Here is a 20109-nt window from a genome sequence, read left to right on the forward strand (position 1 = left end):
ATTGAAATCATTAGACACTATTACTTATCTCTCATAAAGTACTTGAATAATCCATAGACATGACATGATGGAAACTATGAAGAATCAGAATCTTAGGTAAACTTTGATAGATGAGTTAAAAAATTCTGATGATGAGCTTGGCTCTCAGGGACCATATGAGTGTACAGAGGATTATGGTTGAAAGAAATCAACTGTCCACAACTTAAGAAACAATTATTAGATTCTTCTTGTCAGTTTTCCAAAAATGATTATGTCCAGAGAAGAAATATAACTCAGGGGAAATAATTTTATTCCTGGCTACATTATAATGTATGTATGCAATTAGGTAGACCATTGAATCTCTCAGAATTTTAAGTTCTTTCATCTGAGCTAATTTTTCTTAAGAATAATTTTATAGCAAAAGTATTTCACTTATTATCTACCCAATAAAAAAAATGAGATTACATACAATCTCATGTTCTATTATAAATATCTTTTCCCAAACAATGCTCTTAATTTTCCTTTATGAAATAAATGTTTTCAATTTGAAATAAAAAATGTATTTATCATTCTAGTGACACCAAAATCAAATGCCCTCAAACTCTAAGTGTTATGCACATGTTGAATAATAAGAAATGAACATACACTTAAAGATGTGTCACTTCATTGCAATTCATGGGGAAAAGGTGGCTTTTTCATTTTGATAAAAGAACCTTGACCTTTTTCACATTATATTAAAAAAATTGAACTGTATTATAACCAGCAGCGCCTGGGTAGCTCAATCAGTTAAGCATCTGCCTTCCACTGGGGTCATGAACCAAGGGTGTTGGGATCAAACCCCACATCTGGCTCCCTGCTCAGCAGGGAATCTGCTTCTTCCTCTCCTTCTGCCTGTCCCCCTACTTGTGTTCTCTCTCTCTCTCTCAAATAAATAAATAAAATCTTTGAAAACAATCCACTATCTGAAATGTATTATAACCTAAATGTGGAAGTTAAAACAATTAGGCTACTAGTAGAAATATTAGGAAAACATTTTCACGGCCTTCAGGTTTGAGAATTTCTTGAAACAGGCTTAAAATAGCAGTAATGAGAAGAAAAAGACTGGAAAATGGACTTGTTTAAAAATATGAAACGGGTTGCCAGGTGTAGGGGGTTAGGGAGAGGGTGGTTGGCATATGGACATTGGGGAGGGCACGTGCTATGGTGAGTGATGTGAAGTGTGTAAACCTGGTGATTCACAGACCTGTACCCCTGGAGCTAATAATACATTATATGGTAATAAAAAAATATGAAGCTCACCACTAGGAGAGAAAAAAGAACTGAAGTCTGTGAGAAAATAGTTATAATACGTATATTCAGTAAAGAACTTGTATCAAGAAAAAGTACCTATCCGTACAAATCAATAAGAGACAGACAGCTCAAGAGAAACAGGCAAACAATTTGAACATAATCCACAAAAAGAGAACATTGAAACGACTAACAAGCCTGCAAAAAAGTGCTCAACATCATCAGTTACCAGTTACAAGCAAATAAATTATAATAGGATATCTCCACAACCCGTAAGAATGGTGACAATGAAAAACACTGACAATAGTGAGTATGACAGGGATACAGAGAAACTGGAACGTTTTTATACTTCTAGTGTGAGTATAAATTTACACAACCCTACTGTAAATGTTTTGGTTATATTTAATGGGTCTAAACATATATACTTTCCATGACCAGCAATTCTGCTCCAAGTTACAGCCAAGAAAAACATTGTGTATACACCCACTAAAATACATATAGAATGATCAGGCAGTGTTATTGATACTAGTGAACACCAGAAAACAACCCAAATACCCACCAACAATAAAATGAACAAACTGTGGTATATTTATGTGATAGGATATGACACAGCAATGAAAAAGATCAAACTGTTATACACAACATGAATGAGTCTCATAGATTTCACTTTGACTGAAATCAGCTAGACACAAAAGACTACACAGCATACGCAACATACGATCCCATTTGTCTAAGTTCAAAAACCATCTATGATGACAGGGTTCAGGCAGGGTTCAGGGTAATTATTAGCTCTGGGAAAGCATATGGAGTAGGACAAGGTTTGAGAGAGCCCTCTGTGATTCTGAAATGAGCTCCACATTCTAGCTGACAGTCACTACACAGGTTTTGGTGTAAACATTTATCCAGCCGAGCGACACATTTAGGGGCTGCAGAGTTAACTAGCGCTTATAAGTTATGGCTCAATAAACACAAAGGAGATTTTGAAATAAAATTTTAAAAATGTCTCCTAAGCTTTTATTTCTCTTCTATTCTTGTTAAAGTCAGTATAAAGTACCAACTGGCATGATGGGGTTTTGGGGGGAATAAAACCTAAAATGTTTTTTCAGCTCCACCATTAAATCACACAATTAACTTAATTTGAACCAATCAATGTTGAAAGCAAAAGTTGAGTGGTATAGCTTTAATATTTGTAATTTAGAAGAGTAGTCTGAATAGTCAATTAAATTAACATCTGTTAAGTGCCCATTACCCAGGATTGTTACAGGATAATTGCATATTCTGAAATAAGCGCAGAGGCCTCTTTTAGAGATAGATACATAGAAAATTTTAAAAACATTTTATGAAGAAGAAATGTTTTTAAATCATTGGAGTTTCCTACTACTAAGGAATTTGTCCAAAGGAATAAAATCTATTTATGCCTTGAAACAGAACCATTAAATGATGTCCTCATGGACTAAGGGAGCTAACCCAGGTTTTAAAAGTATCCAATTACTAGGAGCATGATGTTCATGTATTTGCACATTCTGGTTCTTCTTCCTTCATTTCTTCATGCTTTTCTTTGCCCTTCAATAGCTTTTTCATCGTTGACTGACCTGCTCTGCTAGAAACACAGCCCTTAAAAATAACCTGAATGCCAGGACTCAGAAAAGTCCTTTAACTCTGAGCAAAAACAAACTTTGTTTTGCAATGAGCACCTTTTAACCTCTCTGAATACTCACTTTTTTATAATCCTAGAAACGGTTCAGGTTAAATGGCCACTGTTAGGAAGTTCTGGCTACACTTGAAAGACACATACCCAATATCACAATCTCCTAATAAAATGCACATTCAGTTTATGTAATATTCTTAAGGTCACTCACTTACAGTTGTGAATAATTCTTGCTGCGAAGTTGTACCACCGACAACCTCAGTATTTTAACTGAATTTTTTTCACTCTAATAGATTTGTTTTCACTCACTTTTTGACTTCATATCTAAAATGCCATAAATCATCTTCAGTCTAAACAGGAGAAGAGCTTTCTCTAAAATACCTAAGGATGAACAAGATGCAGCTGACGGTGCCTACTGGTGAGTGTGAAGGACAGATGAGCATACCGATAACAAAGTTGGCTTTGGAGGATGACTGCCCATACTGCTGCTCGATATACTTGGGTTTATAGGTCACCATTCCAAACAAAGAATTGAACTGAACCGTGCTGGCACACAAATACAGCAGGTACAGTGGATTTCCAAAGAGATTCTTCAGTGACGGAAGAAAGTCTGTAAGACAAAAATAACGTGGGAGTAATTAAAGACCGTGTTGCACTCAGCAGAAGACACAGTCTTGCCAGCAGGGCACAGCTGGCCGGGTCCCACTGCCACAGTTAGAAGGAGCGGTTCTAGCACAGTGAGACACTATGGATATGAAGCACTGGCATAAGTCAAGGCTGAGATCTGTCGGGTTCATATCAAGACACAAGCACTCGCTTCTACAGGCATATAATTTAGATGACAGTTAGAGGTAGAAGTCAGACAGGAACACGTTCCTCCCAATGACATGGGTAGAAGGAAAGAGAAACAAGAATACTCCCTCCCCACAGAGCTGAAAGTCATTGGCAGGACATCAAGAACTTCAGTTTTCTGGTATCTCCTCTTTAAACTTGCATCATGGTCACAAAGAAACATGAACCTTATCTCCATTTAATTTAATTAACTTAATCTAAGAAATGAGCTTTAGCATTCTCCCTTCTTCCTATGATGTAGCTGAAAAGTTTGAAATGTGGAGATTTTCTGTAAATACTGTTTGCTGGGCCCAACTAAGGGGGACCCATCATTCTCATGGTCACTCTTTTTCCATGTGGAAGGAATTCAGGTGAACATGTCTGGCCTTGTGCCCCCCCACTGCACTCACTCCTTCGGTCAAGGGTGGGAAACAGGCACTGACACATTTGTCAAATGACTGAATCTCATCTGTCAAAAGGCCACAAGATCTGAAGATTCACTCTCTTCAGTCCACCCAGACTGATGTGAAGCAGCAATCCCAGATAGGGGCCATTGCTAGGTCTAACCTGAAGTAGTGTAAGGGTGGGAATGTCAGCAATGAAGGTTACCCAAACTTTGGGTCATATTCTTTAATCTACTCTCCAGTAATAAAGATGACTTTGTAATCTTCAATTCTGTGTCCTGTATAGTTTCTGAATTCTTCTAAACAAACGATGGGGAGAGAAGGGTATTATATATAGATCCCCTACAGAGTCTTAACAGGAAAACTGAAAGTGCTTCAAAATCAAGGAGAGTCTGGTTCACCTCTTGCCATTTCCATTATTTTTGACTTCTCTCCAAGGGATGTTTGGTAGTCTGTATGATCGTCCATAATAAACTTGGATTTCTCAGAGGAGGAACTGGAATCCTCTTTACTTCGGTGTCTCGGAAGACTTTTTGGTAAACACCAGAAAGGCAGAGCTGCGAGAAGACTTACAATTCCTGCTATTAGGTAACCCAGCCACCAGGCTCCTACCCACTGGGGATCCTTTGGAGTAATGGTTATGTGATCTGAAAGACAGAGAGGACGGCTAAATTGCATATACAGCAAAGCCAGTGAGTTGAAATAAGCCTCTTCTTCTTCTTTTTTTTTTAATCCTAGCATTAGCTCTATCACATCATAAGAATACCTAATAATTCATGCATGATAACTTTCTAGTCTGAACGTTATCATCTTCTTGCTTTTTGAAGGAAACATGCTGCTTTATTTCTGGAACATGCTGCTTTTCTTTATTTGTTCCTTAGATTTAAAATATAGAGCCTAAATCCTGGGGGAGGGGGTCTTACTCTGGGGTTTTGCAGAGGAAACCCCTGGTCCATGACACGGAAGCAAGCACCCTATGAGGGAGAATTATGGGGGCTCCAAGCCTTCTGCCGGCTACCCCCCAACAGCAACCCTTGCATCTGGTCCACATATTGAATGTCTGTCCAAGATTTTTCTCAAAGAAAGACTGGTCCCAGTGTAGTCTAAAACACTCAGTGTTACTCACTAAATGACAGTAATACTCCAGAGCTACTCTAGGTCTGAAGCAAGATTTGTTTATATAAATAAAATGTCAAAATCTTATTCATCAGCAAAACTTTATTTTTGACACCATTTCTTATTTGACAAAAAGGTAAGTGGTGATGAAGTTTTTTTTGAACCAAATCAAGTGTTTTTTTTTCTTTTCTATTTCTATATCAGAACCCATAAAACTTACGATAGATCTACCTCCACTACACTCCGTGAGAACAATGAACTAAACACATGTCCTGTGACGACGAGGCTCCGTTGCCACATTATACTTGGTAAAATGTTCGCACTGGCTCATCATCACATCTTCATTTCTTCCCCTTAACAACTTCCCTCTGTACCACTCATCACACCTATGCTTTCTTATCTGAATCAGCCTCCATGAGTGGATTTTAAAACCTCAGGAAGTCAAGCACTCAACTACTATTGTATTCACCATTTTGTGGTAGAACAGCACCTGGGATAGAATAGATGCAAAATTAATGAGGATAATGAATAATAAATGAATGAATTAAAAAAAAATTTTGGAATGTGTCTTGCAGTTTGATAAAAAAGAAAACCTGGCTCAAGAATTTTGCATTTAACTTTAACACATGTGGACCTCAAAATGTAGTTTCAGAATTAAAAAAAAAAAAATGAAACCTGTTTTCTTGTCTCTAACTGCTTTTTTGAACTTCTTTAAAAAGAAAGAAAAGTGATCTCCACATCTAGGAGGTACATCTCACAAGAAAGAAACACATTAATAGAATGGAAAGATGAGGTCCCCCATTTGTTCCCTCCACAAGCACTCTCCCAGAGAATTAGGTAGCCTCATTCTAATATACCTCCATCTGAAAAAGATCTGTACAGTAAAGAACATATTTTGGTTGCCAGAAGACTTTCAATTCTTGGTCTTTCTGGCAAATCTACAAAATACATTATCAACTGATGTGACTGTCATGTTGCTACACCTGAACCAACAAGAAGCCACAGTTTTTAGTCTTAACTATGCTGGAATTCATTTGAAGTGGCAAACCAGAAGTGGAAAGGGATACATCTGAATAACAAACCATGGGTCATCCAGTTCTAACCACTGCCTATTTTTCATATTCCATTTATTAATGCATGCAGTGATTATATCAATGACCAATTTTCAGTGGATTATTTTCATTTTATGAAAGATTGCCATCCTGTCACTTTATAAAAAGGGAATTTGATATTTTCTACACCATCCCCATTAAAAATGTTCAGTAACTAAAATAAATAAATAAATAAAAATAAACTTCCTTACCTAGGTTTACAAAGCCAATGTCAACATACAGTTTGGCACATAGTGAGCCTAGCAGGAAGCCAAAGATTGGTCCTATAATTGCAACCGTCTGCACACACCCTGCATCAAAAAAAAAAAAAAAAAAAAAAAAAAAAAAAAGAAAGAAAGAAAATGAAAAAGAAGTGGCATTTCTCCACTTTTGTAAATGATTAATTTTTTAAACAAGAAATAGGAGTGAGGTCCAGTTAGTAGCTGAAAATATCTCATCAACTCTTCACTTAACTGTGCTTAATTTGTCCATTTTTCAACCTTACTGAATCATGAAATAAGTCCTGCTCAGCTTTGGAAGAAGAATGAACATGTGGAAGGCGTTAATTGCCTCTTAGTAAGGAAGTAACACCAAGATTCTGAAGAAGTTAATTTCCCCCAAATGGAGAAAACTTTACTCCCTAGAATTAGATTTCCCCTATTGGTTTAAAAAAAAAAAATCAGAATTATACTATTTTGACAGTCTTTCAAAAACTTTTTATGGTTGGTTAAGTGTTGAGTCCTTTTAACATGAAAATTGATTTTTTCCACCTTAGTGCCAAAGTGCATGCATTCAGAGAGTCTGTGCGACCATCTGTGGGAGCGGTAGCCATGCAGATCCCTGAATACAACCAGTCAGACCTGGGAGTGCAGAGAGGTGCTCTTTGGAACAATCATGACCAGCCTGGGCCGCATTAATATGAGACGGGAGCAGATTACTTAAAAAACACCGTTTCTTGTTACCAGAAAGGTAGCTCTTCCCTGCAAAGTATGTCCCATCTGCCTTTCATGTCACCACAGAACTTCTCACACACGTATCCCTGGCAGATTAACTTAAGAAAAAGAGTAAATGGCAATTAACAGATCCTTTCCGGAACAGAAGAGAAGAATGAAGAGAGAGAGCAAGGAAGGGACACCCGGACACCTGCATGCATCTCTTGGCTTGCAATTTTTCTTCCAGTCCCCAGAGTAACTGTCTAGCACATGTGATGGAGCTTCTGTGCCAGGTCCTGACTTACACTGCAGTGTTCCATTAGAGCAGGTAACCTGTTTTTAATTACAGCTCACCTGACTGTAAGGAGAGCCCTCTGGAGTTCTGCACACATGGCCAGGGCAGAACTATAGTGTAGGGCTGGTCGCAGCCCCTCTCAGTGAATTTAAATCTTGTCCTCTATGCCTTGAAGGCCAGGCCCTCAAAAGATTAGAACCCCAAGAAATCAAGGTTGATATTGAAATGGAGAAAAATTTAGTTTCCGAGACATAAGAGGCACTCAATAAATGCTGCTTAGATGCACCTGGCCTTGGAATTAGTTTGCTGTATTGTGTGTGTGTGTGCGTGTGTGTCTGTGCGTGTGTGTGTGTGTGATTTTAGCTGCTGGTCTATCTACTGGCACCTGTTCCAGGCATGGGTTCACCTCAGGCCTTGCTCTCATCCTTCCTGTGTTTTTATCCATTCATGCCTGCTATTGAGATCTCAAAATTCCTTGCCCATCCCTCATAGGATAAAAATGCTTTAAATAGGGTTTAAAAGATGGGAAGCAGTTCCTAGAGCTCTGGAAACAAAATAAAAAATGAATATAAATGATACCTAGGTGGTTCAGTAGTACAGTTAACCCAGTAAAAAGAACCTATGAAATCTGAAGTTCATGAAAATATTTGCATGAAGTCATACATCATGGCAGTCCATCTTCCAGTTATTTCTTTTTAATCTGATGTTCTTTCCCTAACGCAACTGGTCCTTCTAATTTGAGTTTCTTCATCATCCAAATCCTCAGTGTGGACCTCTGAAACATATGAACTCAGTAAAGGAACAGGATCTGAAGGATAAAACCTTTCATGCCCTATTTAGTTTGGAGTGGAGTCAAGAAAACTGGGTACTCTGCGTCCTCAGAAGATGAATGAGGTAGGTATTACCAATATAGAAAGCAGAATTATCTTCACTGGCAAAATCATCAAGGTAGGCGATGCCTAGAGGCTGAATAGGAGTTTCCCCAATTCCACGAAGAAGGTTCCCCAGGAAAACATAAACCCACATGGAAGAGCTGGCATCCATTTCACATTCTCGAAAGAAAAGCAAACAAGAGGAATGAAATTAGATCAGTATCGAAGTTAAATATTTATTCTGCATTTCTACAAGCTGTAGTGAAATTGGATTAGGATGTAAAAGTGAAATTTTCAACAGACATAATTTGATAGGAGTCAAACCAAGATCGGAAAATATTTAAGCTTCAATGTTTTAGGTAGGGTAAATCCCTCAGAGATTTTGATCGAGGGACTCCTTTGATTTTTCTTTCTGACGCCTTGTTTCTAATTTTCTCTTCTCTTTCTTATTTTTATTTACACTGAGTTCTTTGAATTCCTATGCTACTATAACATTCAATATCCTGTCTGGGACAAAACACACAATTTTGAATGAAAGGTTTTTTCTTCTTAATCTTTAAACTTTTCTATTTTTCAGCAGAAATCACTTGCAAGGTTATTGCTGACCAACTTGCACCTGCAATTCAAAATTTTATATGGGTAAATCTTCAACTTTGGGCAGCATCACAACTGCTTGACAACAAATAATGGTTTTTAGGGCTCAGGTTTAGGAAATAAAATTCACATAAAATTTTAAAACCTTATATGCTTTAGTAACTATTCCAACATAAAGAACCTTTCATCAGTATTGTTAGAATGAAATTCAAAGCTAACAACTTTTAAATGCTTTTATAGAAGTCATGTCTTGATATAATCATGTGAAGCTGGAGAATTAACTCCCATATCACAAATGAAATACACTTTGAAGAGTTTAATCACTTTAATAAAAGAGATAATACTTTCTATCTCTGACAATCACCTCTTCTGAGTGCTCTTTTCCTGTCAGACACTGGGCTAAGTGATTGGCAGGCATTTTTAAAGTTAAATTCTCCTATGATCCTATGAGGTGAGAGTTATTTCCACTCTTCAGTAGCCCTTAAAGTAAATTTTGAAACTAAAATATGGTTACTTAGAACTGAGGTGAATCCTTTTGTGCAGATGAGTCAGATTGTGTGACAGATAAAACTACTGTGTAGTTTTGTTGCTTCTAACTCTGCGTCTTCTGAAAATGTAGCCAAGTGATGAAGCATTTCTTTTTTAATCTTTCTGTGGATTTCCAGTCTACCCACCCCCCCAAATATAATGTGAATTCCTTTTCTGGAAACACTGATTCTAATTCAATTCTACCCCTAACATTTGTGGGATCCCAAGAAGCTTGTTTGTAGGGAAGTCTTATAGATAGGGGAAGATATCTTAGATCTATGCTTTCCAGTATAGTAACCACACACCATATGTGGCTACTGAAGTGTAAATTAATTAAAGTTACAGAAAGTTAAAAATTCAGTTCTTCAGTCACACTAGCTGTATTACAGTACTGAATAATCACATGTGGTTAATGGCTGCTATATCGAACAGCATAGATACAGAACATTTCCACCGTTGCAGAGAGTTCTGTCAGACAGCTCTGCTTTCCAGTATTGTGGGGGGATGGGAGTTGTAGGTGGAGCATTTTTGAGAAGAGCCCTATATTTACCCCACTATCATTTTTAGGATGAACTTTGTGTCCACTATGTCTGATGTCCACATAGGTCTATGGCTTTAAGGGAGCAAGACCTCATTTAAAGGAAAGAAAGAGATTGAGTTGTGAGTCTTATATTATATACCTGTCTAATAACTTGTCTCTCTTCCCATTAAAAACATTTTAATTCTCGCCTTTAACCCTGTTTCTCTTAACATTAAAGGTTTAAATATTTCCTAATTAGTTGTATTGCCATTTGTATCACATATTCCATGATTATCAAAAACAAAAACAAAATATCTTCAGTGACTGTACACATGTAGAGATGAAAGTGCAAGCCCTTCTCTTATACTTTCCTCTTCTTCCAGTGTGCTTTTCTGCTTCTTTTCATACAGCAGGATGGGGTAAGCTTTTTACATGATTACATCTTCCATACCTCATCCCCTCAAATTTCTAGATTTTCTTTAATCCTCTGGCCCTTCCCTTCATTCAACTTTTTTTTTTTAAGATTTTATTTATTTGACAGATGGAGATCACAAGTAGACAGAGAGGCAGGCAGAGAGAGAGGGGGAAGCAGGCTCCCTGCTGAGCAGAGAGCCCGACGCGGGGCTCGATCCCAGGACCTCGGGATCACGACCCGAGCCTAAGGCAGAGGCTAAACCCACTGAGCCACCCAGGCGTCCCCCTTCCCTTCATTCAAATAACAAGACCTCAAGTGTTCAGTGCTCAGGAAAAAGACATCTAAAAAGAAAGCACTGGTGAGGATATCAGGGGAAACAAAAGGTTTTATGCTATAGATAAAAGATTTGCATGACTAGCAGGTAGATAAAAGAGAAGCTTCCACACTGCCTATACAGAAATCAATCCAGAGGCTAGGCACAGGGAGGGAGATAGGATTGATGAAGAGGAAGCATAGAGCATGTCAATGCTGAAGGGCAGTAGAGAGAGGACATTTGAACTCCTGCCTCATTAGCATCCTAGAGACAGGGCAGACACCTGTGGGTAGATGGTGTGGACTCCATGAGCAGGGAGAACCTGTGCTACCATGAGCATATAGAGCCCAGCAAGGTATCAAGACCCCAAAGATGAGAAAGCTGTACATTGTGGCTAAACACTCCTTCTTTGGACTCCTCAAAGGGTTTCTGGATGATTCCCATGTTCCCATGGGTGGCTCACAGAATGCATTGCTATAGAATATGTGTCAGCCATATGGAACTCTAGACATTCTAACAAAATTCCCTGCATCCTGTCTTGTGTGGAAAATAGAACTATTTCTGAGTTTCTAAGACTGTCACCTCTGCATCAGAGCGAGTTGCTGTTCTAAAAAGGACATAAAGGTAGACACAGGGTGGCACTAATGTGACATGTATGACCACATACTGTGGTTGGAGGGATTTTAAATATCTAAGTTGACAAGGGACTGAAAACACCAAGAGGCCCCTCCCACGACCACCCCCTTTGCTATTATGTAAGCTCCCCAGAATGTAAGCCACCCCTGGGGAAAAGGGTGAAGGTTAGGGACAAATTGAGATTAAATTTTTGTCATTCTGATGAAAAGAGGCTGCACACAGATTTTCAATTGAGATCTGGTGGAAAAATATATTTCTTTCGTAGTGGAGCGATGGACTGAGATCTGTTATGTGCCAAGCTAGTTTTATCCTGATTTGATGGCCCACCTTATTTGGAACTAATCATTCCTAATGAACTTTTATCAGTCACTGGTAATTAATAGCCCTTTCTATAAGATTTGAATCTCTGCATATTCTCTTAGGATCTCATCATATACTGCCTTATATTCTAGGAATTTTTATGGCACTATAATATCGCGATTTAAATGGTAAAGCTTTTAACAGAAAAAAAAATTCACAGAAATTTTTGTCCATCCTAAAGCACACATAAAGTCTTTTTTTTTTCTTTTTTAGCTTTCTTAGTCAAGTAAAAAAAAAAAATCATCTTACCATCATTTCTTTTGGATTGTGGTTTTTCTATAACCGAGAGAGGTAACTGACTGTCTGACTCCAAGAGACATGGAGAGAGGCTGAGAGTAGAATTAGAGAAAGGAGAATACTTTTCATATCTGTACCTGTACAAAAAGAATGTTTTCTTTACTACAGATTCACTTAACATCATGTTAAAAATATTATATGGACACTGTATGACTTATTAGGGCACATGTTCGAGCTTGCAGCTACCCCTGAATCTGAATCATTAAAACTGAAACAGCATATAACAGCAACGACCTGAAGAGATAGCCAGAAACTCTGCCGGGAAGTCTGGTTCACTGGTATTTCCACTAGTTCCAAACCAATTACCCGGTGTGGTAAAAGAAAATAAAAGAAGAATTATTTACAAGGGTTCCTTTTAATGTAAAAATAAGGATCCTAAATCACCTGTTCTCCTGATGAAAAAATTATCCAACACTTGATAAAATCATGATGATCTCTAAGTCAGCATAAAAGAAATAATTTAAGAACTATGGTCTTGCACGGTGGTTTTAGAGTTGTAAATTTAGTAGAACAACTGCTTTGCTGATACTAGAGAATTGATATGATATGTGGGGTTTGGGGATTTAAGTTTTTATTTAAATCCCAGTTAGTTAATATGCAGTGTTATATTAGTTTCAAGTGTACAGTATAGTGATTCCACACTTACTGAAACATCAGGTGATTATCACAAGTGCACTCCTTAATCCCATCACCTATTTAACCCATCCCCCCACCAAACTCCCCTCTGGTCACCATCAGTTTGTTCTCCAGAGTTAAGAATCTGTTTTCTGGTTTGTCTCCCTCTTTCCCTCCCTCCCTCTCCCCTTTGGTCATTTGTTTTTCTTCTTAAATCCCATATGAGTGAAATCATATGGTATTTGTCTTTCTCTGACTGATTTATTTCATTTAGCATAATATCCTCTAGGTCCCATTCATGTCATTGCAAATGGCAAAATTTCATTCTTTTTGAAGGTGGAGTAATTTTCCACTGTGTGCGTGTGTGTATATATATATATATATATATATATATGGCACATCTTCCTTATCCAGTCATCAGTCAATAAACACTTGAGCTATTTCCTTAATTTGGCTATTGGAGATAATGCTGCTATAAACATAGAGGTGCATGTATCCCTTTGAATCAAGTATTTTTTTTTAAATTTTTTTTTAAAAGATTTTATTTATTTATTTGAGAGAGAGACAGTGAGAGAGAGCATGAGCGAGGAGAAGGTCAGAGAGAGAAGCAGACTCCCCGTGGAGCTGGGAGCCCGATGCGGGACTTGATCCCGGGACTCCAGGATCATGACCTGAGCCGAAGGCAGTCGTCCAACTGAGCCACCCAGGCGCCCCTGAATCAAGTATTTTTATATCCTTTGGATAAATACCTAGTAGTGCAATTACTAGATCATAGGCTGTTCTATTTTTAACTTTTTGAGGAATCTCCAAACTGTTTTTCACGGAGTAGCAGCACCAGATTGCATTCCCACTAACAGTGCAAGAGGGTTCCCCTTTTCTCCACATTCTCACCAATACTTGTTGTTTCCTGTGTTGTTGATTTTAGCCATTCTCACAGGTGTGAGATGGTATCTCATTGTAGTTTTGATTTATATTTCCCCAATGTTTAGTGATGAGCATCTTTTCATGTGTCTGTTGGCCATCTGTATGTCTTCTTTGGAAAAATGTTACTTATGTCTTCTGCCCATTTTTAAATTGCATTTTTCATTTTTTGAGTGTTGAGTTTTATAAGTTCTTTATATATATTGGATATTAATGTTTATCAGATGTCATTTGCAAAAATCTTCTCCCATTCCATAGGCTGCCTTTTAGTTTTGTTGATTGTTCCCTTCACTGTGAAGAAGCTTTCTATTTTGCTGAAGTCCCAGTAGTTTATTTTTGCTTTTGTTTCCCTGGCTCCAGGATACATATCTAGAAAGGAGATGGCAGATATCAAAGAGGTTACTGCCTGTGTTCTCCTCTAGGATTTTTCTGGTTTTAGATCTCACATTTAGGTCTTTCATCCATTTTGAGTTTTTTTTTGTGTGTGGTGTAAGTTGTCCAGTTTCTTTCTTTTGCCTGTTGCTGTCCAGTTTTCTCAACACCATTTATTGAAGACATTGTCTTTTTCCCATTGGATATTCCTTTCTGCTTTGTCAAACATTAGTTGGCCATATAGTTGTGGGTTCATTTCCGGGTTTTCAATTCCGTTTCATTGATCTATGTGTCTATTTTTGTGCTGGTAACAATACTATCTTGATCACTATAGTTTCGTTATGTATATATGTATACACATATGTATATGTATTCGTTATGTATATATGTGTGTATATATATGTATATGTATATATACATATTCGTTATGTATATATGTATACATATATACATATATATATACATATATATATATATATATGAATGACTGAATGAATGACTGACTCTTTGGGGTCATTTGTGGTCCCTTCAAATTTTAGGATTGTTTATTCTTGCTCTGTGAAAATTGCTGGTGGTATTTTGATAGGGACTGCATTAAATGTGTAGATGGCTTTGGGTAGTATAGATATTTTTAACAATTTGTTCTTCTAATCTAAGAGTGTCTTTCCATTTATTTGTGTCATCTTTAATTTCTTTCATCAGTGTTTTATAGTTTTTAGAGTATAGGTCTTTCACCTCTTTGGTTAGGTTTTTTCCTACATATCTTACTATTTTTGGTGCAACTGTACATGGGATTGATTCCTTAAACTCTCTTACTGCTATTTTATTACTGATGAACAGAAATGCAACAGATTTCTGTACATTTTGTATCCTGCCACTTTTTGTTTATTCATTTATTGGTTCTAGTAGGTTTTTTTTGTGTGTGTGTGGAGTCTTTCAGCTTTTCCATTTGGAGTGTCATGTCATCTGCAAATAGCAGAAGTTTGACTTCCTCCTTGATGAGTTGCATGCTTTTTATTTTTATTGTTGTTGTTGTTGTCTGATTGATGTGGCTAGGAGTCCTAGTACCATAGTGAATAAAAGTGGTGGGAAAGGATATCCCTGTCTTGTTCATGACCATAGAGGAAAAGCCCGAAAAGCCCTCAGTTTTTCTCCACTGAGGATATTAGCTGTGGATTTTTCACAGATGGCCTTTATTACATTGAGGTATATCCCCTCTAAACCTACTTTGTTGAGGATTTTTATCATGAATGGATGTTACACTTTGACAAATGCTTTTTTTTGCATCTGCTTGGTTTTCATCCCTTCTTTTATTAATGTGGTGTATCACACTGATTTCTGAATATTGAATCACCCTTGAAACCCAGGAATAAATCCCATCTGATTGTGGTGAATAATTTTTTTAATGTATTGTTGGATTCTGTTTGCTAGTATTCTATTGAGAAATTTTGCATCCATTAGGGTTATTGGCCAGTAGTTCTCTGTTTTGGTGAAGTCTTGATCTGGTTTGATATCAGGGAAATGCTAGCCTAATAGAATGAATTTGGAAGTTTTCCTTCCTTTTCTGTTTTTTGGAACAGTTTGAGAAGAACAGGTATTAACTCTTCTTTAAATGTTCCTTAGAATTCCCCTGTGAAGCCATTTGGCCCTGGATATTTGTTTGTTTAGTGGTTTTTGATTACTGATTCAGTATCTTAGCTGATCATAGGTCTATTCAAGTTTTCCATTTCTTATTGTTTCAGTTTTGGTAATTTATATGTTTCTAGGAATTTATCTACTTCTAGATTGTTCAATTTGTGGCATACAGTTTTTCATAATATTCTCTTGTAATTGTTTATATTCCTGTGGTGTTGGTTATTTCTCCTCTCTTTTGTGATTTTTTTAAAAAAGATTTTATTTTTTAGAGAGAGAGAGAATGCAAACACAAGTGAGAGGGAGAGGGAAAGGGAGAAGCAGACTCCTTACTGACCAGGGAGCCCGATACAGGGCTCATTCTTAGGACCCTAAAGTCATGACCTGAGCCAAAGGCAGACACTTACCCACTTCACCAACCGAGCCACACAGGTGGCCCTCTCCTTTGTGATTTTATTTATTTGGGTCCTTTCTCTTTTCTATTTTGAGAAGTCTGGCTAGAGGTTTATTAATATTAATTAATTTTGTCAAAGAACCAGCTCCTGATTTCATTGATCTGTTGTATTTTTTTTTTTTTTTTAGTTTCTCTATCATTTATTTCTGCTGTTCATTATTTCCCTCATTCTTCTGGCATTAGGCTTCATTTATTGTTCTTTTTCTAGCTCCTTTAGGTTAAGTTGTTTGAGATTTTTCTTGCTTCTTGAGGTAGGCCTTTACTGCTCCATACTTCCGTCTTAGAATAACTTTCGCCACACCCCAAAAGTTTTGGACAATTTTATTTTCATTTTCATTTCTTTTGGTGCATTTTTTCATTACTGTTTTGGTTTTCTGGTTGACCCATTCATTGTTTAGTAGTATGTCATTTAAACTCCATGTAATTTTGGTCTTTCCAGATTTTTTCTTGTGGTTGACCTCTAATTTCATAGTGTTGTGGTCAGAAAAGGTGCATGGAATGATTTCAATCTTTTTGTATTTGTTGAGGCCTAATTTGTGACATATTATGTGATCTATTCTGAAAAATGTTCTATTCGCACTTGAAAAGAATGTGTATTTTTTTGTTTTAGAATCAAATGTTCTGAATGTATTTGTAAAGTGCATCTGGTTCAGTGTGTCATTCAAAGTCATTGTTTCTGTATTTATTTTCTGTTTAGATGATCTGTCCATTGATATAAGTGGAATGTCAAAGTCCCCTACTATTATTATATTATCAATTCCTTTATGCTTGTTATTGTTTTATGTATTTGGATGCTTCATGCTGAGCACATAAATTTTTACAATTATTAGATCTTCTTGTGGGATTGTCCCCTTTATTATGAGATAGTATCCTTTATTTGTCACTTGTTATAGTCTTCGTTTCAAAGTCTCGTTTGTCTGATATTAGTATTGCTACTCTGGCTTTTTTTTAATATCAATTTGCATGATAAATGTTTCTCTATCCCTCACTTTCAATCTGTATCTATAGGTCTAAAATGAATCTATTAGAGGCAGCATATAGATGGATTTTTTAATATATTCTGACACCCTATGTCTTTTTATTGTTTAGTACATTTACATTCAAAGTAATTATTGATAGATATCTGTTTATTGTCATTTTATCCTTGTTTTGTCATTGTTTCCGGACATTTCTTTGATCTTTTCTTGTCTTTGTTACTTCTGTTCTCCTTTGCACTAAAAGAGTCCCTAATATTCCTTGAAGGGCTGGTTTATTGGTCATGAATTCTTTCAGTTCTTAAATATCTGGGAAACTTTATCTCACCTTCTATTCTGAATGATGGCATTGCTGATAGAGTACTCTTGGCTATAGATTTTCCCATCAGCACTTTGAATGTGTCATGCCACTCTCTTCTGGCTTGCCAAGTTTCTGTTGAGAAATCTGCAACTAGCCTTATGGATCTTCCCTTGTAAGTTAAAGACTTATTTTGTCTTTCTGCCTTTTTTTTTTCTTTATCACTATATCTTGCAAATTTAATTGCAATAAGTCTCGGTGTTGGCCTGCTTTTGTTGATTTTGATGGGCATTCTCTGTGACTCCTGGATCTGGATGTCTGTTTCCTTCTGCAGATTAGGGAAGTTTTCAGTTATTATTTCCTCAAATAAATTTTCTGCCCCCTTTCTCTCTCCTCTTCTTCAGAGACTCTTATAATATGAATGTTATGTTTGATGGAGTCCCCGAGTTCCCTAAGCATATTCTCATGTTCCATAATTCTTCTTTCTCTCTTTTGTTCCACTTCATTATTTTTCCATTGTCTTCTAGGTCACTAATCTGTTCCTCTGTTTCTTCCAGCCTGTTGCTCATTGCATGAAGCCCGTTTCCTATTTTGCTTATTGTATTCTTCATCTCTGATTATTTTTAAACTCTTTTATCTCTGTTGTAAGGGACTTACTGACGTCTTCTATTCTTTTCTCAAGTCCAGTGAGTTTCCTTATGATTCTTTTTTTACATTCTCCATCAGGTATGTTACTTACATCTGTTTTACTTAGATCTCTGGCTATGGCCTTATCTTGTTCTTTCATTTGCAATAAATGCTTCCTTCTTTGAATTTTTTCTAAGTCTCTGCCTTCTTCTCTGTATTAGAAAAGCCAATTATGTTTTCTGCTCCTGAAAGTAATGGCCTCATGAATAAGAGATCATGTAGTGCCCAGGTCCTGGTTTCAGGGAGTATCTCACGTATATGCTGCATGTGTTCTGGTGTTGTCTTTTATCTAAGCTATCCTTCATGCCAGTCATCCTCAGAGGCTCTCCTTGCCTTCAGTGGACAGTGTTTTATCCCTGGCTTGAATACAGTGAGTTTTAACCAGGTGTGCTTTGGTCTGCTTATGAAATGAGACTTGACACCACTTCCATCAGAACTGAGGCCCTGCAGAATTCTCTGCTTGGGAGATATGGTCTGAGCAGGGTTTTGTGCTAGTCTTCCTGAAGTAGGGGCCCACTGCACTGGGACTCTGAGGCAAGCTTAACTGAGAAGAGTAGTCCTGCCAGAGTGGGGCTTGGTATATGCAATTTAGGTAGCCAGTGTCTGTAGGTTGCTCTGTGTTTAAGCTAAGGGACAGTGGGGGTGGGGAATGGCCAATCAGCTCCTTTTTGTTTCAGAGGTGTCTCTATGAGTGCTATGTCTCAGAGACGTGCTCCAAGAAGAGCAAATAATGTCCCTGTTGTGTGCCCTAGGCATTCTTCAGATCACTGTTTCCACGCTGTATGCCCCTGGATTGTTTGCCTGCCTTCTCTCCAGGAGCAGCACAGTAACCTCTGGGCTCTATCCCAGTGAAGCCTGTTAACCCTTAAAACTTCAAACTTTATGCCCCACTGGTTGCAAGAACTCATGAAGTTCAGCCTCTCTCATTTTCCAAGCCAATGGCTTTGGGGAAATGTTCTCCTTGTGGTCCCCCCTTTGTGATTCTCTTTCTCTTGCCCTTCTCTGGGACTACAGCCCCCTCTCCTCTGCCACACTTGCAATTTGATCTGTCTCTTCCCTAAATCAAGTCTCTACACGTCCTACCTTCTTCAGTGTGACTCTTCCCTCCCTTTAGCTGTGGAGTTTGTTCTTTCAGTCTTCAGGTCAATTTCTAGAGTAGTTAGGATGATTTGATAGTTATCTAGTTTTGCTCATGGGAATTGTCAAGCCTAGGGTCTTCCTACTCTGCCTCCATTTTCTTCTTCTCTGACATGTGGGGGTTTTGGACCATTTATCTGGATGGCATTGCTTTCTTCTACAGCTTATTGATCTGGCTCTAAGTTATTTCTAATTCCACCCTTTCCTCTGCATGTAAGGTTATAATAACAGCTGCATAGAAGAGCAAATGCTGAATGGTAGCACTATGATAATTCAGTCTCAGTTCCCCAGCCACACTGCCTCTCAAATTATCCTTCATGAGCCAACTTTTCTGCTCTACTGCACCCTCAGGGAAGAGGTGCCTAGTAAGAGGAAATCACAACATCATCTTGATTTTCCTTTTGTTCAAGTACCATGTGACAAAAGACTAGTAATCAGAGTAATATTTTTAAATATTAACAACCTACTCAACCATGTAAGGAAGAGATATACTGAATTATTAAAATATTCAGTCTTATATCAGTTTTGCATAATCTATACCTCAACGATTCCAAGAAGCTCCCAAAAAAGAATATTTTTGTAGTATGTTATTATTTAAGGAAAGAAGTTTATAGTTTTTGTTACATTTATCAAATGGTTCTCTGACCAAAATAGGTTAAGAACCACTTAGTGAGGATAACTGTTTTTCAATTCTTAGCTATACAGAGAGAACATGTAAATCATGATAAACATAATTTTCTTTCTTTAATAATTCCAGAGATACCAGATTGTTATAATGCCTCAAAGTTCTTAAAATGAGTATCTGTAATGATTAAACAGTATTATGAAAACTTTAAATTATTTGAGCTTTCTCAATTCATTCTATCAAAATGCAACTGTGTAAGCATAACCATTATTTATA

General features: G+C 37.3%; 1 protein-coding gene across 2 annotated transcripts in view; it reads right to left on the reverse strand.

Annotated features, from left to right (window-relative positions):
* SLCO1C1 (solute carrier organic anion transporter family member 1C1) overlaps positions 1-20109 on the reverse strand; it is a 63739-nt gene that overhangs the window by 21785 nt on the left and 21845 nt on the right. For both annotated transcript variants that reach the window (XM_047743256.1, XM_047743257.1), the window contains 5 exons: positions 12071-12195; positions 8489-8635; positions 6569-6667; positions 4551-4796; positions 3360-3524 (listed from right to left, as the gene is read on the reverse strand). In XM_047743256.1, coding sequence (XP_047599212.1) covers positions 3360-3524; positions 4551-4796; positions 6569-6667; positions 8489-8635; positions 12071-12195 — 782 coding nt within the window. The remainder of the gene's footprint in view (positions 1-3359; positions 3525-4550; positions 4797-6568; positions 6668-8488; positions 8636-12070; positions 12196-20109) is intronic.

The sequence above is a fragment of the Lutra lutra genome, chromosome 8 (assembly GCF_902655055.1).
Source record: "Lutra lutra chromosome 8, mLutLut1.2, whole genome shotgun sequence".
Taxonomy (NCBI): domain Eukaryota; kingdom Metazoa; phylum Chordata; class Mammalia; order Carnivora; family Mustelidae; genus Lutra; species Lutra lutra.